This window comes from Empidonax traillii, unplaced genomic scaffold (genome assembly GCF_003031625.1).
Source record: "Empidonax traillii isolate 1590-97213 ecotype Southwest subspecies unplaced genomic scaffold, ASM303162v1 scaffold106:size2091409, whole genome shotgun sequence".
Taxonomy (NCBI): Eukaryota; Metazoa; Chordata; class Aves; order Passeriformes; family Tyrannidae; genus Empidonax; species Empidonax traillii.
Window position 1 is genome coordinate 1,621,247 of NW_020955299.1, and position 26,621 is coordinate 1,647,867.

Here is a 26,621-nt window from a genome sequence, read left to right on the forward strand (position 1 = left end):
TTGAAGCACGTAGCAGAACCACGTCAGGCTTCCTGAAAGGTTCCCAAAGGTGAGGCCCTCAGCTGCAGCTGAAGGAAGGGTTCCAGTACCTTCCTGTCATTGCAATCCTTGCTCTCTGCCCTCGAGAGTCTCTCCTTGCAAAGGCCAGTGCAATAAATAAAGCAATAGTCAGCTGACAGTCGTGAGCCTTCCTGGAAGGGGAAACCAATTTGCTCATGGGCCTGAAATCACAGCTCATTTCTCAGGCAGCATTCCCTGGCACTGTGCTCCCCAGGGCCCTGGAGGAGCGTGCAGGTGGCTGTTCCAGCCTCGGCTTTCCATTGGCACTCATCTACCAAACCCAGGGAAGAGGCTGTGGGAGTGTGGGCTGGAGCCTCGTCCCTGCTCAGAGCTCAGAGCAGGTGCAGGAGGAGGAGGGGAGGGCCCCAGGGATGCTGCTCTCACAGCACACACGACTGCAGGGCTGCTCCAGCTCTCTGGGGAGGGGGAGCTGTGCTGCATCCTCTGTCTGCCGACCCCAGAGGGACCCAGGAGGGTGAGGGGAGGGCGAGCAAAATGTCTCAGTGGTGCTCAAAGCCTTTTGTAGAAACTGAAAGAAGAGAAATTTAGGTTAGATATTTATTAGGAAGAAATTTTTTACTGTGAGGGTGGTGAGACACTGGAGCAGGCTGCCCAGGGAGGCTGTGGATGCCACAACCCTGGCAGTGTTCAAAGCCATGTTGGATAAGGCCTTGAGCAATCTGGTCTAGTGTGAGGTGCCCCTGCCCATGGCAGGGGGGATTGGGACTGGTTCATCCTTCAGATCCATTCCAACCCCTTAATATTCTATGGTTCCATGATTTAACTGCATGTGAAGTTAAGCATTCCAGTTATTCCACCAAAGTCTTCCTTAGAAAATAACTGATCTCTGTAAAACTCTATTTCAAAGTACCTGTTTCCCAGTGTAAATATGTTGTCTAGCTCCAGCCTGGAGTCATTTCAGGCTGGGGTTACTGCTACTGCCACGGACTGATCTCTGTTACACCAGCTGTGCCTCTGCTGGCAGGATTGAGAGCCCACCAGGGATGCTGACCCCCAGACCTGTGACACTGTCAGCACCACAGAAGGGACCACTGGGCTGGGAGAGCCTTGAGCAGGAATTGCAGACAGGCTGGGGTTCTGTTAACTGCTCTCCCACAGCTGAAGGGGGTGAAACACCCACAGGGTCATCACATCCCCCATCCTGCCTTAGCCCTGGCACACAGAAGTAGCTTTGTTAAGTAAATCCTTGCTGGACATGCCCAGCCCTTCAGTACCAAGGAGAGGGCAGCCCCTGCTGCAGGGCACCTGTGGGGTCCCTGTCCCAGCACCCTCAGCTCTTCAAGCCCCATTAGCCAGGAGCTGGTGCCCTTGAAAGGCCTGCACTGAGATGCCCAACATTTGCAATAACCCACCCATCTTTATTGCCTCACACCTCGCTGTGCTGCAGCTGTGACTCCCTGGCTGCAGTTCCCCAGCTTTTGCACATTTGAAAAGCACTTAACTCCATCCTAACATGACTAGGAAACAGCATCCCCTCAGACTTCTCAGTATTTAACTTGGTTAAATGCCTCACCTTATTTTTTAACAGCCTTTTGTCTGACTCTTTTGCTAGGCCCGAGCTGCTGCTTCATGTTGTCCACACTTTTCCCTCTTCTTGCCCCACTGTGTTATCAAGGGAACTTTCCTCTCCCCAAACTTGCTGGCACTTGTTAATACTTTTTTGACTGCCTGCTTACTGAGGCTGCTGTTCTGATGAAAGATGAATGTCATTCCTCTCTCAGCAGTCTCTTGCTCCAGCTCTCAGCCCCATCAATAATTCAGCCAGGCCTCGATAACATTAGCTCTGGGTGAACACCACACTCATGCCAATTAACTGACTGAAGCTCTTTCCTGAACTTCCAAAAATTGAGTTAGTTCAATGAGCAAAAGCAGAGCAGAGAGTCTGACACAGTTCAAGAGGTGCCAAGAGGCTCCAACAATGGATGTGCTGAAGCCCATCAGGCTCTGCTCCCTCGCTTGTCTCCACCTGCTCTCACTGACACAACACTGCACGTTCCTGGGACAGAGCCTATCCCTGTCCATGTGCTCCTGGCTCAGTGAGATGCTGGAACACGACTGCAGCATGTCTAGACAAACATCATCCCTGTGGCTCTTTGCTCATGAACAGCCTTGCCTGTGGAGAGCAGTGCCTTGGAATGGCTCGGAAACTGCGTACGGGACCCTGAGGATGGAGTGTGTGTGACTTGGATGGGAAACAGCCTTGTCTTCCTGCTCTCACCACTGGCTACTTGCTGAACCTACACATTTGGAGAGAGCTCAAAGAACCAGAAGGAATAATTAGCTGTGTGGAGGCCAGGTTTTGAGGAAGCTCTTTCCCTCCTGGGCATTGTTGTACTCACCAGGGGTGGGTGAAAGGCTTGAACTTGTTACTAGTTGGCTGCTGCTCTAAGGCCTTCCTGGACTACAGTCCTGGTCTTGATTCCTGTTCCAGGGGAAAGTGCCAGAGCTAGTTTTCCATCAGGGATGAGGGGCTGAAGGGGGTAAGGCCCACAGGGATTTAAACAGGAGGAGTTACAACCATTGCTGATCTGATCTTTATAAAAATACTAGCGCTGAGCAATGAAAATGCCTCGTTAGCCCAAAGGACTCGGTGGCTGTGAGAGAAAGGAGACAGTTACACAGACAATGGGAGAGACAAAACGGTGTAAAATTCCCAGCACAAGAACACAGAGGAGATCCAGACTCAGCTCTGCACTCAGCAGTGCTTTGCAAACCCTTAGGAGCTCCAAGATGCTGTACTGATACTGGGGGTAGAAGGGGGCCCTGGGAAAGAATTGACAAGTCTCATCAAAAAGGGGAGACAGCAGCAGGGCTGGTACTGACCCCACAAGTCCCTTGCTGTGGGCACACAGTGGCTGCACCACCAATGCTGTTTGTAGGGTCACAATTATGGTAAAGCTCAACCCCAACCTTTGCTGAAATCTGCTCCTTCCTTTTCTCTCTCAACAAGCCCCAAAGGCCTCTCTCAGAAGCAGCTTTTTGCCTTCTCCTGATGCCACCTAGTGCCTGTCCCCAGCCTGCTCAGCCAGAGCTCAGCCTTGGTTCGGCCGTCAGAGCCACGGCAGTTCCTGCAGAGGGAAGGAGGGAGCGGGGCCAGGGCTGACAGGAACTGCCTGATGGCAGCAGGGAGAGGGACAGCTGGAAAACAGCTTGGAAAACTGTACACAGGCTGCATTTGGACTGGAGCATAGCTCGGGTAACAGGTACTGACACTGCAGCTGGAGCTATTGGGCTACGACACAAAACAAGCAATGGGACCGCTCCTCAGAGCTTGCTTTGGGTGATCACTTGTCATCCCTAGAGATGAGGGAGAGGGGAAGGCAGAGCAACTGCAGAGAGCCCCTGGAAGCACAGCAGGCCCTCAGCATCTCTGTTTCTCTTTCCACTCTCCCCAGAGAACACCGACCCACACCGATATCACCTTGACCAGAGCCGAGTGTTTGAAGGAGTGCCAGGGGCACAGTGAGTGGGTTGGCAGGGGGTCCCACTGCACCGGGCACGGAGCCTTCAGAGCAGAAGTGAAGGAGTGGAGGCAGATCCACCTCACAGAGAACAACAGAAAACAACTTGTGCATCTGGGGGCAGCATCAGAAATAATGGTGCCTCCTAAGGACTTGCAAATATCCAGGCCTGAGGCATCTCAGCACGACTGAGATGAGAGATTTGTCAGCACAACTGATATTCCCCCACATCAGCACTGAACAGCAGGCAATGGAGCTAAGGTTTGTTTTTTTTATATATATATATTTATATTTATATATATAAAGCGCCTATCACCATATTGATAAACATTCTTTGGAACCACTCTGAGGGCAGACGTAAGAACAGGGGTTAGCCTGTGGGTACCTCAGCACTTCTGTTTCCAAACAATTTAAAAACCAAAAATTTAAAAAAAAAAAAAAAAAGCCACAAGACTTTGCTGCCAGCCTGCCTGGCTGGTGTTTAATACTGCTACTCCATCAGGGTTGGAGGGAGACCTATTGTGAATGGCAACAGTTTGCACTGTGACTTCTCCAGCCGTGCTGCAGAGCAGTGCGGGTGTCACAGGAGGGCAGTGGGACACGGAGGCTCAGACCCGTCACCAGTCAAATGTCTCAGCAGCAGGAGCTCCCACGAGGAGAGCGAGCTCACTGTGCACAGAGCTCTCACCCTCTGTGCTTAAGGCCGAGTCAGGGACCCTTTGGACTCTTCCCAGATCACCAGACAGAAATGTGTGTCAGTTATAAATACATCATGTCAGTTGGGGGTGGAGGTGGGACGGGGGGTGCAGGGATGGGGGGATATAGGGTGGGTGCAGGGAGGAGAGAGAGGATGAAGACACCTTACGTTTCCAGCACTGGAAAGAACAGTTCTGACCTCACGCAATAAGTCACTGGACCTTTTCAATAGTCTTATCTGGCTCATGCCCCATCATCTGTTACACATCAAAGGGAATGTTGGCTGGCAAAGGGTTAAACGATCCCACACAGTGGAGAGCAAATCTGCAGTCTGCTGGGAAGGTCCCAACCACATCACTGACGATCTCAGGGTCCACCTTGAAGGAAGGAAGCAGCTTCTCAGTCTCACACATCGCTCAGCGCCTGCAGAGATACAGAGTGTCAGGAGGGACCTGCCACAGCTCTACCAGTCCTCAGCAGAAACACAAATCACCATCTCTGAAACACAACTGTGGCATTTGCCTTCATCCCTAGGACGCTCTCAGGAGGTTTTTTTCCCGAACCTGCACTTTCAACCCAGTTAGGAGATGATGGAATAATGCAGAAATCCTTCAAAAAGGCAGACTGAACTCTGCTGGAGCATCCTTTCTTTACCCTCTGGTTTCTGCTAGAAACAATTACCACATTTATCTAAGACTTTTGGAGCTTTTCAATGGGAAACACCAGTTCTGCAGGCTCTGGGGCTCGGTTTTGGTTGGTGAAATAGGAGTGATCTGCCATCAAGGCACGGTACGTGAACCCAAGGAGGTTTCAAACTGAACTCCAGCCTTCCCTGACTGACTCATGCTCTGCTCTGTCACACCAAACGCCGTCCTGCTCCGACTTGCCCAGAGCAGCCTTTGAGGCTGCAGGAAATCCTCAGTCCTGCCCAATCCCACTCCCACCAGGTGCTGGACGGAGCCCGGCTCACCTTCCGTGCAAACTCGGGCAGGATGAAGGCTGCCCGGTGGATGTCAGAGTTGTAGTACTTCAGACTCCTCTCCTCCACTTGCTGCTGCGAGAGCCGCTGCACGGGCTCCCGGAAATTCGTGTTCTGCAAGAACAAAGCCAGGTGGCTCTGAGTGCTCGGGTGAGGAGCCAGGGGCTGGGTGACAGGCACCCTGACTTGTGGCAGAGAACCCAGAGGACTCGCAGGAAAACAGATGAGTTTCTGTTCTAGCACGAAGTCAAGGGTTCTGCACAGCTCCAGCCCCAAGGGCTGGGGTTCATGCTCTGTAACTCGTGTGAGCAGCCCTGATGCACAGATGTCAGTGCATGAGGTCAGACTGGGCGAGCCCTGTGCCAGATGAAGCTGTCAGAGTGCCTGAGCATCCAAGAAAGCCAGGCTTTGCTGGTCAGAGCAGAATCCATGCCTGTGTTAAGCTGGGCACAGTGCCTGCTGCCAGCACCCCAGATAAATCACGTACAGCAGCAGCACTGCTGGCCCCAAAAACCCACCCGACAGCTGCATTGCAGCAGACAGAGAGGAGAACTCAGTGGTCTCACAGAGCAACCAGCCCACATCCCAACACCAACTCTCCCTTGGAGGCCTCTGTGCAAGCAGATCACAGGCTGATTCTCATCAAGCACGTGCCCACCTTGTAACAGCCAACATCAATAAGACAAAGCCTTAATGGGCTCTGGGAATTGGTAGCAACTTCCTCCCTCCCAAGGTTGTTGCACTAGACAGAAACCCACGTCCTTTTCTAAGTCAGCCAGTCAGTTCTGCAGTTCATTCTGCAGCTCTAGCACCCTGGGCTGGGTCTGGAGGCCCCAGAGCTGGGAGAGCTCAGTGCCACAGCTCCAGCTCTGGGGGCACAGCCTGAGGCAGACCCTGCAGGCGCTTCCAAGGAGCGGCAAAGGGCACTGGAGGTGCCGCAGACTCACCGGGTTCTTGCTGCAGAGCATGAAGCCAATCTGCCCGCTGGGATACGTGGGGATGGTGCAATAGGCGTATTCCACCACCGGGAACAGAGACTTGCAGAACTGACGCATCTCCTTAATGAGATCCAGGTGCAGCCACTGGCACTCACCTGCAGGGAGAGGGGAAGGCGGGATGCAAGGTGAGAGCTGCCCCTCTTCCCTGTGCCAGGTTAGCAGTGGTTCCAAGTCCCAACCTGCTCTGCTCTGCGCAGCTCATGCGGTTTCAAAGGCAAGACCAGACCCTTAGGCCAGCTTGGCTAAGCTCAGTCCAGCAGTTAACGAGCAGATGGAGACAGACCAAAACCACTGCTGTACCTGGGAGCCAAAATGTCTCCCCCAGAAGAGTCCCCCTCCCTGTGCCTCACCCTTGGCATGCAATGCTCTGGCGTGAGCTGTGCCCAGGGACAGCACCCTCACCTTGGCAGCAGAGAATCCCATCCTCTCGCAGGGCTGTCTTCATCAGCTGGTAGTAAGATTCTTTGAATAAGCTTTCTGCAGGACCTGGGAGAAAAGAGAGTGAAGGAAAGTTTTGACCTGGGGTGAACCTCAGCCTGCACCCAGCACAGCAAAACCATCAGGATTTCAGCTTTGCTCAATTGCAAGCCCAGGACCTTTACCAAAGGAAGTCACAGCAGCTGCCTTTTGCTCCAGGGAGCATTTTTTAAACAGAACTCCTGCTCCAAAACTGCATTTTAGAGATGCCTCTCCTGTGTTGACTTCAACAAGAGTGAAGGGGCTCAAGCAGTCATCGTCAGGTCCCTAAAATGAGGTCCCACATCTACATTTGGTCCCTCTTTGCCTCAGTTTTTCTCTTCAGAAATACAGCAGCCCCATCACAGCCATCTCTAGGGTGGGTGCTACACCAACAGTGTGTGAGCCACTGCTTCGCTGGCAGGCACATGGGCAAAGCTGTCCTTCCAGCATGGAGCTGTATCCATGGGATTGCTGGACTCGGGGATCGACTCTGCCAGAAGCAATAGCTGCTGGAGTTGAATTTTGAGGAGAGAAAGGCGCCAGCTCGCCTGAAGCCTTGCTAATACAATTTTCTGGTTCTCATCCTTCCCTTTCCCTACCAAAAGAAGCAAGTCAGCAACAGTCTTTCACTTGAAAGGAGCCTGGGCAGGCTGGCATAACTTCCAAGAGGTAAGCAGAGAAGGAGGGGGAGTGTGGAAAGCAGCGCCCTTTTATGGCAGAATTCTTACCCATGGGGTCAGACGAGTCTGTGATAATCACATCAAAGGCTTCTTGATTTTGTTTCATGAACTCGAAACCATCTCCCACATGCAGGGTCAGCTTAGCGCTGGAATATCCCACTGCCATCCCTGGGAGGTATTTTTTGGATACCTGGATCACATCCTGCAGCAACACAGAGAGCACAAGTGGGTCAGCAGGGGCTACAAGGAGCTGCTTCTCAGGCTGCCGTGCAGTTGCAGCTGAAAGAACAGCACAGTGAGTCATTTCCTTCCATGCCTTCAGCACAAATCCGACTCAGCCAGCGAGATCCTCAAGAGCTGTCAGCATCTTCAGCCAACAAGCTACACTCAGCCCTTTCCTACGGCCTCAGGGTTCAGTGACACTGTCGGTCTGTCCTTGCCAAACTCAACAAGAAGCTGGAGCTTCAAAAGCTCCCTGAGGAACTGAGTGAACAGGATCACAGATCAGACTGCTCTGAGCCCTTTTTCCCTCTGGACTCCACCTGCAGAGGGGATCTCCCTTTCTTCCCTCCTAAATGAAACCATGCCAGCAGGTTTCTAGATACAAGATGAGAAAGTTCTGCATCTCTGCTCCACAGCTATTAAATCAGTCCCCCAATAAGATACAGTTTTCTCTCTAAAATGGTTACACAGGCACTGCCCTGGGCCCAGCAACTGCACTGAACACTACCAGCTTCTCACAGCTGGCAGAGATGAAAAAAATATGCTGGTGTCAGGCAGTGCTTGTTCAAAACCAGGCACGTTTGCCTACTTAGCTTGGCAGACAGAGCACACATCTCACACAGCAGTGTTTCCCATTCCTAATACAGCCCTGCTCTGAGTAAAACTTCCTAAGAAAGTAAAATATCAGAACAAACTGGCTGAGAAGGGGAGGACTGGCCCATTTATCTGGAAACAAATCCCCCCTTCTTATTTCCTGCTTTCAGTGGCAGGGGGCTGCTCAACACAGCGACCATCCTCCTCGGGCAGGAGCAGCAGCCAGTTCAGCAGCGAGGCAGAGGGAAAAGCAGCACCTCCACAAAGCCAGGGCGCTCCTCCAGATCCCGTGCTTGGCCCACGCCGGCCTGGAAGGGCCTCAACCGCATGTGTGTGAAAGAAATCACATGGAAGAGGCAGCCAGCTGCCACGTAGATGACTTGTAAGGCAAAGAGGTGGCGCTGTCAGTGTCACGCCAGCAGAACCGGCAGCAAAGGCGCCCGGTGCTGACAAGGGGCAGCAGGTGAAGCCGCAGCTCCCGTGGATGCTGTGAGGCCGGGCTGTTTCTGCCGGGCAGCTCGCCCGCCTGCCCGCCCGCAGCCCCGGGGCTCCCGCACGCAGCCGGCAGCCCAACGCACCTCATCGATCTCGCACTGCACCACGGACTCCACGGTGGGGTGTTTGACCACCTCTCGCAGCACTCCCCCGTCGCCGCCGCCGATGATCAGCACCTGGCAGGGGAGGGCAGAGCACCGGCCGTCAGCGGGGCGGCTCGGGGGGATTTGGGGCTGCACGGCCTAACGGGAGCGGTGAGAATCCCCGCGGGCCCGTCCTGCCCGGCATGGGCTGCGGGGCCCACGCGGCTGCGGCCACGCTCGCCCGCAGGGCCCGGGGCGGGTCTGCGAGCCCCGGCCGGGGGCACCCCAAGGAGGGGCCGGGGACGGCTCACCTTGCGGGGGTCGGGGTGGCTGCAGAGGGGCAGGTTGGCGATCATTTCCTGGTAGGAGAACTCGTCCCGCTCCGTGCACTGGATCACCCCGTCCAGGACCAGGACGTTGCCGTAGGTGGTGCTGGGCAGAGCGGGGGGGAAGGGGTGTTGGAGCCGGGCCCGGGGCCGCGCTCCCCCGCGCCCTCCCCGCGCCAAACAGGCCCCACCGCGTGGCGCCGGCCGCCCCCCCCCCCCCCCCCCCCCCCCCCCCCCCCCCCCCCCCCCCCCCCCCCCCCCCCGCCCGCCGCCCTCCCCCCGCACCTGCGGAACACGAGGATCTCCTGGTAGCGGGAGCGCTGGTGGTGCAGCAGCTCCTCCACCTGCAGCGACATGGCCTGGCCGGGCCAGAGCCGGCAGGTCTCTCGGAACCAGCCCTCGCGGATCAGCGCGGCCGCGCCGCGCTCCATCGCGGCCGGGGCGCGGGGCGGAGCCGCTGCGGGGGCAGCGCTGCGGGGACACCGCGCTCGGTCCCGCCGCCACCGCTGCCGCCGCCTGACCCCGCGGGCGCGGGAGCCGCGCGCAGGGCCCCGCGCCGCCCGGCCCCGCCCCGCCCGCCGCCATTGGCCCCGCGCGGCCGTGACGGGCGGGAACGGGGGGCCGGCGCGGGGGAAAGGGCGCGCCCGCCCCGCACACGGCCCCGCCCCGCACACGGCCCCGCCCCGCACACGGCCCCGCCCGCGACACCGCCGGGAGAGCAGGGTCCGGCTGAGGGGATGCAAGGGCTGCGTGGAACGGGGAGGGGCGATGCGGGATTTAACGAGGGTGACTGGGGGGCTGGAGCGTCTCTCAAGAGGAGAGGCTGAGGGAGCTGGGCCTGTTCAGCCTCCAGAGGAGACGCTGAGGAGGGACCCTCGCAGTGTCTGTCAGTGGCTGCAGGGAGGGGGCAGAGCAAGGACCAGGCTCTGCTTGGGACGAGGGGGGCCAGAAATAGCACAAGAGGATAGGGCAGAAACTGGTGCCCAGGAAGTTCCACCTGAACATGAGGAAGAACTTCTTCCCTGTGCAGTGACCCAACACTGAACAGGGAGGGTGTGGAGTCCCCCTCACCGGGGATATTCCTGACCCCTTTGGACACAGTCCTGTGCCATGTGCTCTGGGATGACCCTGCTGGAGCAGGGAGGTGGGACCAGATGACCCACTGTGGTCCCTTCCAGCCTGACCCATCCTGGGATTGTGTGGATGTCACAAAAGCAGATTTGGTTCTGGAAAACCTGAAAAATCCTGAAATTAAGATTACCCTTGAAATGTCATCTCGCATAGAACTTAGAGGACTTTTAAACTAGAGATTTTAATATCCCTGGGGGCAATGTGGTTTTTAGTAAGACTTCTTGTTCTTCAAGTTACAGAAATAACCAGATCTGGTAAAGCTGGGAAGGGAATTGGCAGCCCCTGCAAATGCACTTAGAGACAATTGCTATTTAACTGCCTCTTTACAAAAACATTCTCCAATATTCAGCCATGCAAGCAGACTTTATGAGCAGAAAGAGACTCTGTTCCACCATTACAGTGCTGCTCAGTTGGCACTGTTCACACTAAGATACCTAAGAAGGAAAACCCCTCCTCTGTTCCTTCCACTCCCTACTCCCCCAAAACAGTGGAAGAGATTGAAAAAAAACTCAACCCCAAACCTCCTCACAGTCTTTGTAAAATAAAGCCCTGTTAAAATGTCATGTTCCTTACCTCTGCACAGCAGCAGTATCAGACAGCAGTGGTCAGCACTAGAATAAGCTCAGTCATCCATCCACCAAACACTGATACTGTTTCTGATACTCTCTCTAGTAAGACTTCAGGGTAACTCACTGTGGGTATTTAAAACTTGGAGATGTTAGTTTAGCTGTAAAGATTCAGCTGCAGCACAGAACCCGCTGCCTTTCCCCAACCCAACACTGCAGTCTGGTTTTACCTCCTAGCTAATGCTATTGCTTTCATTCTATAACTTTATGGTAAAACCACTGACCTCTGATCCCAAAAGTATCCTAACTCTTTTTTTTTCCCCTTAGGATCAAGTCTTTGTTTAAAAATACACAAACATTGCCAGGTAAACACTCTCATTTTTCATATTACCTTGTCCTGTAAGAGTTGAGCTGTGCGGTTCAATTTGTAAGTGAGGTCTGACACAAAAGACAGTCTGGCTTCATTTCCTCCTCTGCACTGGTGGGGTTTGAGTCATATCTACTCAATCTATTATTTTTGTGCTGCCTTTGGAGGTGTCAAGAGGTTCCTCTCTTACTCCACTGATATGCTGGTTCTGGACTTCAGGCAACTCCAACAAGTGAAAAGTTCAGCCTAATTGTGTTTGAGGACACAGGACAAACTTTCAAAATTATAAACAAAGCAACATTATGAGTATAATTAGAAAAAAACCAATGTGAATGTAATAAAAGTGGCATCAATTAAAACGTTTTTCCTTTTGGAAAAAAAAAGATTTTAATGGTTTTAAAAATGTTTTCTGTACAAAAACTGCTCAACGACCGGCCTTTGCCTCCTCGTGGTGACAACACTTCTAACTATTGTTTCCTTCAGCAGCAACTCCCACAGGTGCTGTAACAAGGATTATCTCTTTGGCCAGTGGTGTGTCGAACCCCTGCAAAAGAGTTACACAAACACTTTAACTCCTGCTCTAAATTCACTCAAGACCCAAAGCTGACGATGTTACAATGATTCTATCAAGGGTCCTGATGCAGAACCCTTACCTAGTGTTGCTTTTTTATGACTAAGTAACACACAAGGATCAACTCTTGTAAGCTAAACATTAAGTATCCATTCAGAACAAGAATGTTCATGCCTGGCAGTACTGTTATTTGTCTTCCCCCCAAGCCAGGCAGATGTTCTCCCCACCTCCACCTACCTCTGTGGTCAAAGAAAGCAACTCCCACAGCCATTAACGCAAACTTTTTACCTCAGCGTTTCAAACCTTCCACCCAGACTTGTCTTTGATTGCATTAATCCTGACTAAGTTTCTTTTTTTTTTCCTTTAAACTGACGTCAAGCTGTGACGCAACCTCTTCCCATTAAACGTGTGCCTGAGCTCCCCCAGCAGCAGAGCACAATAGCTGTGCTCTGCCCATGGCTCCAGGGCACGGGTGTGCAAACACCCCAGCTGGATCAGGGCGGGCTGACAACTCACCTTTCAGCTTTCCCTGCCAGGTAGGACATGCTCCGGTTTCCAGACTGTTGAAGTTTGTTCGCTCCAGCAAATTTCTGCACAGAGAGGAGACAAAACACCAGCACGGTGAGGTTACTGCCAATTCCAGTGTATGCCACGAGGTTCATGTGCTGCCAGGTCCCTCCAACCACGGCCCACACCATGAGCCTTTGTGTCTTAGGGTTGCACTGAGTGCACCAGAGGAAACGCTGTTCTACTGCTCTGACCTGGACTGTGAGGCACAATACCCCACTGACAACAAACCTTACCCATCTAGGCAGAAAGAGCTGTACAGGTTGTCCCAAATTCACCACGTGGTTTCATTTTTTCTCCCGAAACAAGTTTCAACTGACAGGGCAAAGGGACTGCACAGGAAACTGTTTCCTACTCTATCAGGCATAAACTGGTTCAGCTTCTAAAATATGATTTTTTGGAATGTCTCAGATGCTCCCTGGTAACATTTTCCCTCCAGTTAAAGATGTAGGAAGGCAACATGCACAGGGGAGGCTAAATGCTAGAAATGAGCTTCAGAACTTAAAATTACTGCTCCATCACCCAATGAGTTCACACATGGGCTTCCTATTACTTCATGCCTGAAAGCCCATGGGATGCGACCCATCAGCACCCAAACTCCACATGTGAGCACTATGCAGGTATAGATGGGGGGTTTAGGTACCCAGGTATGCAGGAGTGACAGCACAGGAACTGCCTTAAGTTTGTGTTTGATTGTTCTTATTTTCTTTCTTCTCTTCAATCTCAATTAGCAGTAAGTGAAAAATCTCTAAGCTCAGACTGTTCTGGGGAGAACATGAGCAACTTGAAATGACCTGGAACCACTGGAATGACTGAGATTCTTGGGAGTGCCTTGAATTTGGGAATTTGTAGCGGTGTGCTGTGCTGCAAATGTCATGCCTGTGATGGGTGGAGGTGCAGGTGTGAACAGTGTATGAAGAAGTGGGAAACAACAAAGAGTCTGAGGGGCCCCAAGGAAGCTCCTCCTAAATGGGAAGAATGAACTCGTGGTTGGAAGCTCCACTCAGTACCAAGTGCTGTTAGAGAATGTTCTGCACATCCAGAAAAAGTCATCTGCCCCCCCTGGTTGGGTACATTCTGTCACCCACGTTTCTGTTCCTCTATTCATGACAAGCCCATACCTTGCCTGAGTAAGCTTGCTTGGCAGGATCAAATTGTGGCGACTGCTTCGATTTGCTGCTTCCTAAAGGAGAGAGGAGAAGCTGTCACTAAAATTTTCCATAAAGAACAATGCATTCCACAGAGTTCCTCTGATGATACGGAGGTTTTGTTGCAGTCTCCCACGCAGTACAACCCAGAATAGTCTCCTAAGGACAGGAGATGCTTTTGAATAGGTGCTTCTTACAAAGGAGTCCAATCTCCTTTGCCTCCTCGTTCCCGAGTCCAATTAAACAGATGACTTTCTCTATAGGGAAAAGAAACAAAATCCAAACCCACAACCCACTTGGCCAATAGTTTCAGCATTTGTTTCCAAACCAGAAGGGATGCTGAAGTGTGTACTTGAGCCAACTTCTTTAAGTGTTTCCCCACTGTACATAAGCGCATTGTAACAGTCTGTACTGCCTTGCCACCCACATTCCCACAAACCTTCCCCAGGCTCAGCTGGCAATGTTTTCCACAGCCTGCAGCGCCCTAGCAGGGGATCAGATCTTACCTGCAAACACTTTGAAGTTGGACTTGCTGTAATCAAAGGGGGTAAATTGCTTCGGTGCTTCCAGCTCCTCTGGTTGCTGGGGGGGTTTTGGCCGTTTCTTCTCCTGCGTTGGCAACTCCTCTCCCGTTTCACTCGTGTCTCTTTCCCTCTTCCTATTAGCTTGTTCCTGCTGGGAAAGCAACCCACAGAAGGGAAAGAAGGACAAGTTGAGGAGAGAAGAATGAAACACCTCTGCACAAGCACCAGCAGGCAGATGATCTGCCCAGCAGAGCCAGGTTCCAGGGACAGCTCCTGCCTGTGGCAGTAACAGTGTGGGGAGAAAGCTCCTCCTGGGGCCTAAACTGCTTTGGTTTTTTGCCTCCTCACAATGCAGGGACTTCTGAGATAAAAAGCCAAGCTGTCAATTCACAGGATATCAGAGGCTGAGACCTGCTGTGGCCACACTGGCAGATTTGGGGGAGCCTATGGGGAACGTTAGTGAGGAGCAGAGGTGCAGCAGTGGAAAGAATTCCCTACTGAGCCCATGGGGGGATGTGACAATGTGCACAGCACGGTTAGCAGGGCCTGTTGTTACACCCGGGGCAGCACCACTGCCAAAACACTGTCATTCAGGTGTTCCAGAGTGACAGGGCTCAGGGTTTCATTCACTCTGAACTGCTGTAACAGTCAGGATGGGCAAAGGCTGGAAGGAGGGAATTCCATGACATACCATGGCTTGCTGACGAACAGACACAACGTTCTGTGCTGCGTTTTTGTGCAACTTCTGTGCCTGGGCACGGGCAGCTATGGAGACAAACAAGCATTACTGTCAAAAGCAGCAGTAAGTTAGCCAGGAGCTTGGAAAAAGCAAGCAAAGCAGCAAGTCTCAAACTAAACACAGTATAAACATTACCAAAGTACAGCATTTATCAGGAAATCCATCACCTACAGGAAACAACCTATGTGCACTGGGAAAAGCATGCTGGCACACACCCTGAGGAAGGGAGGAATGGCTGTACCTGACTCCTGGGCTGCTTTCTTACTGATTTCATTCTTGGGCTTCTTCTGTACCGATGCCTGACTCATCAGCTTCCATCGACTGCTGATCTGCAATGAGAAAATGTTACCTGGAACCACTTCCTTTGAAGTTTTAGCGAATTGCTTCCACATGCTGGTCTTCATTCAGAGTACAAAAGATCAAACTGGATGGTAAAAGAGAACAAGATCTGCTGCACCAGGTGAAGTAAAACCAAGTGCTTTAAAAGTTCTCAGCTACAAACAGGCCATGAGAACAAAGGTAGATACTTCAGGAGTTGTATCTTTGACAGACAGGGACTATATAGAGGAATATCTCCAATCCTGGTTCTCCAAAGAATACAAATGCCTCAGAAACACGTCAAGTTTCTCAATAAGTATCCAAGAAGAAAAAGAAAATATTATTTTGCTGAGGTTCCCAATGCAAACCAAACTACTTATTTGTTTCTTTTGTACCACTTTGCAGGAATTTTTAGCACGAGCCTTACCTCATAAATTTTTGATGATGGGTCAAACTTTGCAGACTGTGAGACATAGGCAGAGTTCTCCTCTGGAGGTAGGTACTGCAGAGAGGAAAAAAACCATTTTGCTTTAAACACAGCACATGACATTTATCTCACTGCTAAAACGCTGCTTGTTGTAGATCACTGAGTTCATATTTAAGAAGCATTCTGCACATGGAACACCTTGTGGAAGAACAGAAGTTACAGCAGCTACGCCCAAGACAAATAATTAAGAAAAACCAACTGAAAAAAGCCCCACAAAACCAAAAAAACCCCAACAAACCAACCCTCAACCGCACCCCAGAAAATGTTGATTTGATATTATTTCCTAGTAATTTGCCACTACAAATCTGTAGCAGTACTCTATTGTTCATCTGATTCATTACAGGAGCAAAATCGGCTCATTAACTCCAGCCATAAAGCAGAGATGAAAATGTGATGCAAATTTCAAAAACCTCTAACTTGATTAAAAAAACCAGAGAAAGGTCTGTTTACTATGTAGACTTATATCCAAGAGGCATTTAAATGTGTTTTGAAAACAAGTCCACACGTGCCTTTGCACGAAAGACAACCCCTTGATTCCAGTAAGAGAGCAGCAGCTGATGCTCGATCAAGCTCTTTAAGATACACCTGAAAAACCATCTCAGGGCATTGTCTGCACTGGGTATTTTGTGAGTCCCACTACAAATATGTACTGAGAGCTTTTACCATTTTAAATGGATTTTCGAAGGACTCCATTATTAGCTGAGCTTTCCGCTGGGCAGTGGTTAAAGGCCTCTTATTTCCTTCATCTCCATCACTTTCCTTAAAAGAAGAAAAAAAAAAAAAGAAATATTAACACCAATATTCTCTTGGTTTGGCTACTGCTGTTTCCAGCAGGGCTGTTTGTCACTCTGAACCCCCACTGAGAGCAGTGACCCTCCAGAGACATTTAACTTGCTGACCTTCTAACACAGCTGTCTGGCTTGTGCCACACACCTGACAGGAGTCAGTGCCATTGCCAGGCACGTCCCTCCTTACTGTTCCTTTCAACACTTCCCCACAGTTTTATCGGATTATGAAGTCTATTTTCTACTACTTGAATACTGCCACTCACAAACATGCTGCTTACACTGAATATGCTGACAGTGGCAGTAGCAACAAGACATGCTGGCTCTGGCTGACTGTCTTGAATATTCGTTGTCCTCTCACTGTCTGAGAAGAGACAAGAACCTTCCAAAACTGGTGCAGGCTCTGCATGAAAAGGAGATAAAAATTTTATTAGATACTTGTGTATTTTACTGCTCTTCTGTGTAATGAGATTCCTCTGGAAGTTTTTTCAGGGACATTTATTTCCTCCATGTCAAAGCCCCACCACTGCATTATTAGCACAGCTTTCAGGTTAACTCTAAATTACCCAAGGCAGAGTTGTTCTGGAAATCTTCCATAGGAATCCGTGAACTGTCGTGTGGTCCAAAGAGGGCATTCTCCAGCTTCTGCAGGGAGATTCAAATTACAAACACCATTAATACACTATGAATCCACGGTTTCACACACTGCAGACACTTAGACAGAAATTCAAATGACAGGGTGAGATTCAGAGGTGGAATATTCTTACTGTAGCTCACCAGCCAGAGCACATTGCACCTGGCATCAAAAGGCTCCCTATGCAAACTCCATTAATACTGGTTAATGGAGACACTTTACTTCATACACCAGGAGAAGGAACGAGTCAGCCCCATAAACTCATCTGAAACCTCTCTTCTTACAGCTCAGTCAATATATTTTAACACATATGAAACTGTCCAGCAGCCAGAGTGTTTGCTGATACAGCCCTAAGTGCTGCTTTATAGTGGTTTGTAAAACACCAATTTACAGCTGGTGATGTTATGAGTCTAGCACAGGAAACAAACATTAAGCTAAAGCAGAGACCTGTAAAAGGGATGAGATAAGCAACTTACTAGAGAGTAGAATTCTGCTAAATTAGTTTTCAAGTTTAAGGCTGAAGACATTAGGTAAAAATATCACGTAAATAATACCTCAGGGGTGGGTAGAGATGCTCTCTTCTTGACAGTCGAAGTAATCTCTGACTAGAAAGGGAGAGAAAAGTAAATTACTTAAATGTACCTGCCCTGTTTCTTCTAGGCTGGCCTCCTTATCAACGTTTCCAACACATTTATTACAAGCTAGCAGGTTAATAAAATCACTTTCTTCTCCTGCAGTGTTTGCACTCGGCTATATATTTAAACACCTTGCACGGAAAGAACATGCTCTTGCTCACAAGTGTTTTTGTTTCACTACAGGAGGAAAGCTGTATTAGTATCACCATGCTGATGTTGCATTTGGACTAATGAATCTCTTGCAGCCAGGGCTGTTTTTGCTTGCCTCACCACAGCCGTAAAAGATTTACAAGTCTGTTTACACGGCCACCAAATTCCACAAGGTGCAGTTCCTCCTCATGCAGGCAAACGTGATGTGCAGTGTAGGACAGACAACTGCCCCCTGTTCAAGCAGTGTCTGCTCGTTTGCTGCTCCAGTTCTGCAGGGAACCACACTGCCTGGAAGCCACCAAACAGCAGACAGGCAAGGAGCTGCAGCGGATCTTTCTGCTCTACTGCAGAGCATCACATTCAGCGTCCAAACAGCAAACTTCAGCACACACATCATCTCAGGTCAGCACTCAGCCCCAGTCCCTGGCTGAGGGAAAGCCAGTGATGAGTCTCCTGTGTGGTACCAGCTACTCCTACCTTGACAAGAGGCATCTCCCGGGCCTGCTGAATGAGCAGATGCAATTCATTAATCTGCTGGCGAACGAGGGGTGGGACGGGATTACAGCAGGCAATGATGCCCTGGGGTTCTCTAAAGAGAGAGGAGGAAAACTCAGTGTGCTGTATTTACGGCCAATATGTCAGGTATTTGCATTCCAAGGATGTGCAATGGGATATAACCACGGTCCTGATGGTGACAGAGCAAGACAAGTCAGATTTATCTGTCAAAGTTTATTCTCTGTGATAAAATTCTTCTGTATCAGTTTGTGCAGACAAGGAGAAGCCATTAAGTCAGCTCTCCTCTCATTTAACTTTTCTGTGGCCTGACTCTCCTCACCATCATTTCATTCAGTATTCACCTATGAAAGCTGAGCCCAGCAGTGGGTCTGCCTTTAGAGATGCATTTTTATTAGTCTAAAGTATGGCTGTTAGATGATGAGTGCCAAGTGGCTGAGGAAAATGTTGTGTAAATTGGGTATTTTAAGGGATCTGCCCCTTGCTCTTCCAACCCTCTAGGAAATGCAAAAAACCCCCAAATAAATGCTATGAGGGAACTCATCCCTCTCATGCTCTGTAATAGTATGGGAATCTCAGGGGGAATTTGTGACACAGAGCAATGCAAAGAAATGTGGTTTATTAGTGGAATAAAATCAGAGATGTATCCCAGAAGTCTGGAGCCTTCCAAAGGAGTATTGCTATTTATTCCTCTTCCAAACCAAACAACTATAGAGAAAAGCAGTACTGACATCTGGAAGGAAGGGACCAACTGAAGAAGTCATTACACATTAGGAAGCAACTTGCTGGATATTAAAATCAAGTAAGACTCCTTCAGGGTGAACAGAACTTACTTGGGCAGCTCCTCTGAGATCTTCAGCAGCATATGATTTGGGAGCACATACCTACAACACAAAGAGGCGGTGTGAACGTAACAGAATGTTAAAAACACTCAAAAATACCTCCAGAGTGCACAACTCTGCCCCAATTACAAGGTCTGAGAAGATGAAATGAGTTAAAAAGAAAAGAAATTAAGTAGGACTGATCTAGATATCTGTAAGAATTTAACAGGCTGCTAATGTAACAGGACTTCTGAGTAACAAGCAGCCTGAGGCAGTACAGCGATTTCTATGAAGTGGTTCCACCTCAGGGGTGGAAGGGGCACAATCCAAGAGATTTACTGAAGTATTAAGTCAGTGTCCATAACAACAGACTTCCTACCCCGTGCTCTCGTCCTCCTGACGTGCTATCTTGTCCCTCCATGCAAACAGCAACCTAAAAGCTGCCAGCTGCTGGGTGTCTAGGTGTTTCTTCTGCCTCCTGTAGAGCTCAAGGTAGGATTCATCAGTGAAGAGGGGCTTGATGTATTTCTGAACAGGAAAAAGAGAAACACTCATGGTAAGTATTGGATTTGGGCTTTCCAGTTTGCCTTGCTCCACTGAGACAGAGAATCTCATGTGGGTATCAGGGGACTGAATGAACTCTGGTATAATGTGCCTTGAGCTTTTATCCTAAATGATTGCTACAAGCCTATTCCTGAAAAACATATATCTCATCCATTTTTAGGGGAAAATCACCCTCATGAACTCCAGGAGGAGCTTCAGTATCTTTAAGCTTCACTATATTACAAAAGGCCTATTTTCACAGACAGTATTTTCCAGGCACAATGTAATTGTCTCATAAGGCAAATCCAGCGAGGCTTTGAACTTCTAGGAACACCCAGCAGAAGTGGAAATGTAACATCTATCTTGGAAAAGACACACCTGAATGCATCGTGAGGCCAAGGAGTACTAACACTCAAAAAACAGCAGGAAGGCACCTGAATCCAAGGCTTTTAGCTAGTGAAACAAGTGACTGGGTACGACTGAGAAGAGTTTATACAGCTGATTTCAGACACACAAAGAGGAAAAACAACCTGTGTTTATGTAACAGAGCAGAGTAGGCAAAGGACTTTCTGTCCTAAGCCCATGCTCTGATGCAGGTAATCCAGCCAGGTGAAGCTTTACCTTCAGGCAGATGTTCCTGCTGCGCTGCCACACAACCTGCAGCTGCGTGGGCTGCTCGTTCCCTCTCTCCCACAGCGACTCCCTCATTTTATCATAGATGTAGAGCAGGTAGTGAGTGTCATCCCGGGCATACTGCATCATTTCTTCTGGCAAAGGGCTAGAAAAAGAGCCACAATTGCATCAACACGTTTCAGCTGTCCCACCAAAGTGTCACTTTCCTCTTGCAAGGCATATTAGTGCAAAGTGGACACGAGACATGCCAAGAACTAACACGGAAATTCTTCTGTTTCCTTGCTGAGGGATGTGTTGGGCCACAGCAATAACGTGCTGTGCCCTCTCCAAGTCATCTTGTTCACAGTCCTGCCAGAGAGCAGGAGTGCCCTGCAGCCCAGTCAGATGGCAGAAGTGCTTGCTGTGGCATTTGAAATAACTCTGCTCTCTCTGCAGAGCCTCCATAAAGTAGATTTTAGGATCTCTGTGGTGTGCAGGGTGCACCTGCACAGCCCAAGCTCCCTGCTCCAACAGCACCTTGTACAGGTGACAGCGTTTTTGTGGGGGCTCTGGGGGAAGCAAATACAGACTTGTCTCCATCACACTGCAGCAGTTAAGCACTGGTCCTAAGAAGTGAGCTCTCAGAAGATTTTCTTCCCAAAATAACTCATTTTCCAAAAATCATGGGAAAATGTTAATACCCAGAAACTTAAGGCACAGCCAAGGTAAATGCTGTGCTCACTCACTTTGAGACTAACCTATAACTACGGGTCTTGCAACTAGAAGCTCTAGCAATGCAAACAAGGAGAAAGAGCTACCTGGCAGCTCCAGCCCATTTAGGGGTCAGTTTTTACCGTATCCTCCAGTCAGCCAGCTGGTACTTCTTGTCAGCATCTACACTGCAATACAGCTTTAGCAGGTGTTCCAAAGAATGCCTGCCAAGATTGAGGAGGCGAGCAGCTTGGTGAGTGTCAAACACATTCACCAAGTACAGACCAAAGTCTCTTTGCAGCCATTCCACGTCTGAATCAGCACCGTGAAGGACCTTGAAAAGAAAAGCAAGTTGGGAGTGATACAAAGCACATTTCTGCGCCAGGCTGGTGGTGCTGTGTTTTCACACTCATGTGTCTAGGACCAGATTTCTTTTCTCTGTCCTTTACTGTTAAATATAGAACTACTAAATGAGTGCAACTGGCAAGCAATTCACCGCTTACACCAAGGAAAGAGGTCCATGAACAAATTACAGCGAGCGCAGAGCCCAGTGACCAGGACAGCACACAGTGTGATTTTAAGTATAATAAAGCTTAAACTGAACCCATAACAATAATAAAAAAAAGAATTGTGGTGAGTTTGGCAGCTGACCTTCACAATGGCAGGGTCTGTGAAGGTCTCATTGAGGATGTTCAGGTCACTGCGCAGCTCCAGGGCATCGATAATGAAATCTTCTGTTCGGGTGGAAATCTGCATCAGGCATGTCAAGCCCAGGAAGCTCCTGTAGGAATGGTGCTGAAAACGGGGACGAGAGGTGTAAACTAGGATTCGTTACAGAAGTAATGCTATAAAACAAACAGCAACCCCAAATGAAGGAAAAGGACTGCTTTAAGAAAAAAGACAATTGCATAACCAAACGTTCTCTTTGCAGTCATTAAGATGACATAAAAAAACCATGGGATGGATTGAAAGAAGATCAAATTCAGCTAGAACTGGGCAGCCAGTCCTACCATTGGAAAACTTGTAATATTGACACAGTTTAATTCAGCTTTATAGATTATGTCTGATAGATCAGGGTCATGAACTGTTTTTTCATGTCAGAAACTACAAAAAAAAAAAAAAAAAAAAAAAAAAAAAAAAAAAAAAAAAAAAAAAAAAAAAAAAGAGAAAACCACAAAACAGACTAGAAGAATATAATGGTCTCTTAGGTCCTCAAAGTACATGTGTAACTTTTAAGCAGAAAAGGCAATTTGATTACCTCTAAGTCCAGAGCAAATTCTTTACAGTTCATAAGCTTTTCATTTAGTTCTACCAGCTCATCCAGTGTGGTGATAAAATGACAGGGTGTTTCCTCCATGGGCCTGTACATCTGGCAGAGCACATGGATTAGGCATGGTATGTTCTCTGTTAACTCCCACCCCGACCTCCACCCTCAGATCTGAAATTTGTCAAGTATGGCTGTGAATGCACTGCATCTGCAGCTGAAAATTAACGTGGGCACCAACCTGGAGTTCTGGTTTCTTGAGAACTCCATCTGGTGGAGAGAAATGCTCCAGTTCATACTGGTAAGGGTGGGCAAACCTGTGGAAATCAGGAAGATAAGCACAGGCTAACTCCCAGCCACCTTTCTGAGGCCAGAGCACAGAGACTTTGACACCTATGGCAGTTTCCCTATCCAGCAGAAACGCTGCCTCTTATTAAGCACAGGTTTAACGTGACTGCAGAGGCCTAAAGCAAATCACACACAAGGTAGTGTGGGCACAAACACATGCAGAGCTGCCACACGTGACGAGCACCAGCGCAGTGGGAGCACACGGGTGCAGGCCCACCCGTGGGGCTCCCAGCACCTCGCTGCCAGGTTCATTTCTTACATGTCTTGCTCAGTTTGCTGCGTCCTCTGCTGATGGATGAAGTCTGCCAAGGCAGCTGGCACATCCAAGTCCTCGGGGCGCTCCTTTCGCTGCCGTCCACTTTTTGTGAGGGCTGAACAACCAATATGGAATAACTGGACTGGGTCCCCCACATCACACTTTCTCAGCCTGCTACTCTCTCCCCTCCGCCCACCACAACATCCTATTACAACCACGAAGTATCAGAAACCTTAACAATTTAAATTCACCTTGAATGACAACTCAGTTACCAGGCTGCTGTTAAGCAAGACAACAAAGCGGTTCTGCTCAAAAGCTCTGAAGGAGATTGAAAAATCTTCAGTTACTAAAAGCACAATGGCATCAGTGGAGATTATGGATGAACCATCAGCAGCAGAATGGTACCAGAACAGGGTGTTACACAGTGGCTCTGGTAAATCACCCAAAGCTAAGGTAGGTCTCCCTACACACTTCACTCATCTGAAAGAACATCTGTGAAGCCAACAAGACTGGTCAAGACTTCTGAGGCAAAAGCGACTCTCATGTATGTTCAATGGTGGTAAAGACCTACTTGTTTTTAGAGTCAATGATTTCTCCTCTAAACTGTGAGGACAGGTTTGTGTCACATACTCTCAACAGGTCACCCAAGCAAAATAAACTCCTTACCTTCAGGCAGAGGTTTCAAAGCATTTGGCTTGATAAAAAGTTTAGGGACAAAGGGAGTGTTGGAGTTGTCAATCTTTTCCCGAAACTTAAGCTGTGGTCGAGTGATGTTCTTGGCGTGAAGCAGCCGGAAAGTTTCAGACTGAGTTCTCTTGTGGAATTCTCCTGCCTTTTTAAAAAACCACAGGTAAAACTCATATGACTTAACAGACACTCAGCATTTTTCCTACTCAGCCTGACCCAACATTCAGAGAAATAAAGTTATACCCCACACTCAAAACTGAGTTACTTTTTCTCAGCAAGTCCAGAGTTCTCTGAATCAGGATCCTGAATCCATAGGAATAAACACAAGAAAGGCTGTTGTGTACACGACACTGAAATGGCAATTGAAAGCACAGAGAATCCAGAATCAAGTCTGAATGAACAGGAAAAGGGAAAAAAAGAGGGAGGGACTTAGAATGTGTGAAAAAACATGAGAGAATATTTAACTACTACACTCCACTGGAGAATCAGCAGTGCCAAGGCTGGGAGAACAGCTGAGCTAACACAGCAAACTGAGCAGAGGGGCCTCACCTTACGGTTCCAGCTGGAAACGATCATCTGTGGGGGCTGTAACCCAGCTGGCAGCACTGGCTGCTGGTTTCTGTTCACTCCAGATGCTTCATCCAATAAAATACTCTAAAACCCAGAAAAGCAATGTGAAACACCAGTTAAATTACCACATTCAACCACTTAACTCACTGAGCAAAGACATTCACACAGGTAGGTACCTCCACAGCCATTTCCCCCAAATTTTGTGTAACACAAGACAGACAAATGTGGGAGGAGCATGCTGGACATCAAGGGTGGGAAGAGTTTCCTCACAGAAGCAGCTCTAAAATGTACAGACCTGTTCTCAGGTTGTGAGGGTTTCATGCCAAACTGTATTTAGTTTCCTCACAAGTCACACATTGCAGTCCCCCCCTCTGGCCCATAACCCACCTGCCCCAGCTGCTGGGAGCTCTGGCCCAGCACATGGAGGGGGCTTTAAAATGAAGGAAAACACCAGACTGAGGAAACACCAACTGCAACTGTGAAAGCACCACCACTGAAATTCTTGCAATGAAAAAAGAAGTTATGGGAACCGAACAGTTTATAAGAACCACATGCAGAAATGATTTGCTTACCACTCTTTCAAGAATGACATCGTTGGAGTCAACCAGCAGATCAAATTTGTCTTCCAGCCCTGTCACTTTGCTGGAATCTTTCAGGAGGCTCCGGCAGCCGTGGTACTGCATCACCTGGCTCATGCTTGCAAGAGAACAGCACAACTGTCAGCAATCTGTGAGCAGGCAATCCCAACCCTAGAAAATCCAGCTTTCTTCAACTTCCTACACTTGAAAGCTTGATAATAAATCAAATGGTAGACACCATCGCGTGAGCAGTGAATAGGAGAAGCACCTATACAGTATGAAGTGCCACAATTAATTTCTCACAAACCACATGACGACTTTTTAAAAAGGACAGACTCGTGTGTTTGGTGTCAGCTGCTCCTTCTTGCCCCAGCTCTCCATGAGCTTTTAGAAAAGCAGCTAAAATCAGGTGTGAAATAAACCACTGTTTAACCTACAGCCAAGCATGGAGGTCCCAGAGGAGGGGGCTGCCTGCTGTGGGGTGGGGAGGGGCATCAGGCCCTTACCAGCGGAGCAGGCGGTCTCCCTGCGTGTCGCAGTAGGCGCGGAAGCCGGGGAAGCTGCGGTAGAAATCGTACTCGTCGCCAGGCTGGGGGAGCCCGTTGGACGCCTTTGTTGCAGCCACCACCGTGCCCAGGGCGTACTGTGCAAGAACACCACGTTATCAGCACTTTGTTCCCGTCTGCCCAGCACACCCCGTGAGAGAAGTGCATTCTGCCTGGCTGGTTTGAGCTGTGTGGTTCTGTTGGGTGGTATTGCGGGGCTTTTCACCAAGAGTAAGTTCACGTGGTCTGTTTAGAAAACTTAAAATGATTAAAGTCTATGAACAGGATCTGTAACTCAGTCTAGTATTACAGATCTGGCCTGAAGTTGTGTCAGGGCAGGGTCAGGTTGGATCTCAGGAAAAGGTTCTTTCCCCAGAGGGTGGCTGGCACTGAACAGGCTCCCCAGGGCAGTGGGTTAGGGCACAGCACCAAGGCTGACAGAGCTCCAGGAGGGTTTGAACAACTCTGTGAGGGACAGGGTGGGATTGTTGGGGTGTCTGTGGAGGGCCAGGAGTCGGACTGGATGATCCTTGTGGGTTCCTTCCAGCTCAGGATATTCTGTGATTCTAAATCAGCAGGAACGTCGATAATGACTTTATTATTTTAACAAAAAACCCCTAAACGCTGCAACGCTTCCTTCTAGGGAACTGGTGGCCGTCCCCTCTCTGGAAGCAGCACACGTGAAACACACCAGCACTGACGCTGCCATCTGGAACGCCAGGGGAAGCAATGCCCGTGGCCACAGGCCCTCCCGAGGGTCCCCAGGAACTCCGGGTGGGTGACAGGACCAGGGCCCTGTAACAGGGCGGTAACAGGCCCCGACACATCGCTCGGCCCCTGCACCCGCCGGCCCGGCCCGCAGCCCCCCTCTCCCGCGCAGGGGGACTCCCCGCAGGTGTCCCCGCTCGGGTGGGGGTCCCCCCGCAGCCCCTGCGGGGCCGGACTACAGCTCCCGGCATGGCCCGAGCGCACGCGCACGCCCCGCTCCCCTCCCCCCCCGGGCTCTCCCAGCGCACCTTGACGAAGGCGTCGGGGCTGTCGAAGCCGGGCAGGGCCGGCATGGCGCTGGCTGCCCCGCTGTCCGCGGCCGTCCCGGCGCCGCCAGCCGGCCCCGCCGGGCTCCCCTCACGCACGGCGGCCGCCATGCTGATGCGCGAAGCTGTCGCGAGATCCGGGCGCTCTCGCGAGAGCGCGGCTTCGGGAAGGGGCGGGGGGAGAGCGGCGGGGAGGGGCCGGTGGCGCCCCCCAGCGGCGGGAGGGGACACGGAGGGGGGGGGACACGGAGAGGGGGACACGGACGGGGGGGACAGGGAGAGGCGCCCCCAGGGCTACAATGGGGGAGTCACCACCCCTGCCTCCCCTCCAAAGCACTACCAGGGGCCCACAGAATCACAGGTTACTGAGTTGGGAGGGATTGATTCCAACTCTTGGCCCCACACAGACACCCCAGTAATCCCACCCTGCCCCTCAAAAGTGT

The 26,621-nt window shown here is 50.1% G+C and overlaps 2 protein-coding genes across 3 annotated transcripts; both read right to left on the bottom strand.

The window, feature by feature from the left end:
- Nucleotides 1-3,993: 3,993 nt before the first annotated feature.
- Nucleotides 3,994-9,623, bottom strand: SRM (spermidine synthase). Its single transcript, XM_027882530.1, has 8 exons — nucleotides 9,360-9,623; nucleotides 9,060-9,180; nucleotides 8,749-8,841; nucleotides 7,403-7,556; nucleotides 6,618-6,701; nucleotides 6,165-6,310; nucleotides 5,209-5,331; nucleotides 3,994-4,661 (listed from the first exon to the last, which is right to left on the bottom strand). Exons 1-8 carry the CDS (start codon nucleotides 9,503-9,505, stop codon nucleotides 4,644-4,646), a joined length of 885 nt encoding a protein of 294 aa, XP_027738331.1. The 5' UTR covers nucleotides 9,506-9,623; the 3' UTR covers nucleotides 3,994-4,643.
- Nucleotides 9,624-11,129: 1,506 nt separating this feature from the next.
- On the bottom strand, nucleotides 11,130-26,289 carry EXOSC10 (exosome component 10). 2 transcript variants are annotated; one of them, XM_027882528.1, is made up of 25 exons: nucleotides 26,161-26,289; nucleotides 25,106-25,242; nucleotides 24,594-24,717; nucleotides 24,001-24,105; nucleotides 23,431-23,596; nucleotides 22,768-22,879; nucleotides 22,402-22,477; nucleotides 22,155-22,265; nucleotides 21,548-21,691; nucleotides 21,040-21,230; nucleotides 20,195-20,351; nucleotides 19,410-19,558; nucleotides 19,043-19,093; nucleotides 18,174-18,285; nucleotides 17,466-17,516; nucleotides 16,844-16,922; nucleotides 16,559-16,680; nucleotides 16,156-16,251; nucleotides 15,433-15,507; nucleotides 14,929-15,016; nucleotides 14,640-14,713; nucleotides 13,931-14,099; nucleotides 13,398-13,459; nucleotides 12,226-12,299; nucleotides 11,130-11,682 (listed from the first exon to the last, which is right to left on the bottom strand). In XM_027882528.1, exons 1-25 carry the CDS (start codon nucleotides 26,287-26,289, stop codon nucleotides 11,652-11,654), a joined length of 2,685 nt encoding a protein of 894 aa, XP_027738329.1. In that variant the 3' UTR covers nucleotides 11,130-11,651. The 2 variants fall into 2 exon arrangements, with proteins under 2 accessions (XP_027738329.1, XP_027738330.1); XM_027882529.1 differs by having other exon boundaries at nucleotides 13,931-14,096; nucleotides 26,161-26,280.
- Between the last annotated feature and the right edge of the window lie 332 nt (nucleotides 26,290-26,621).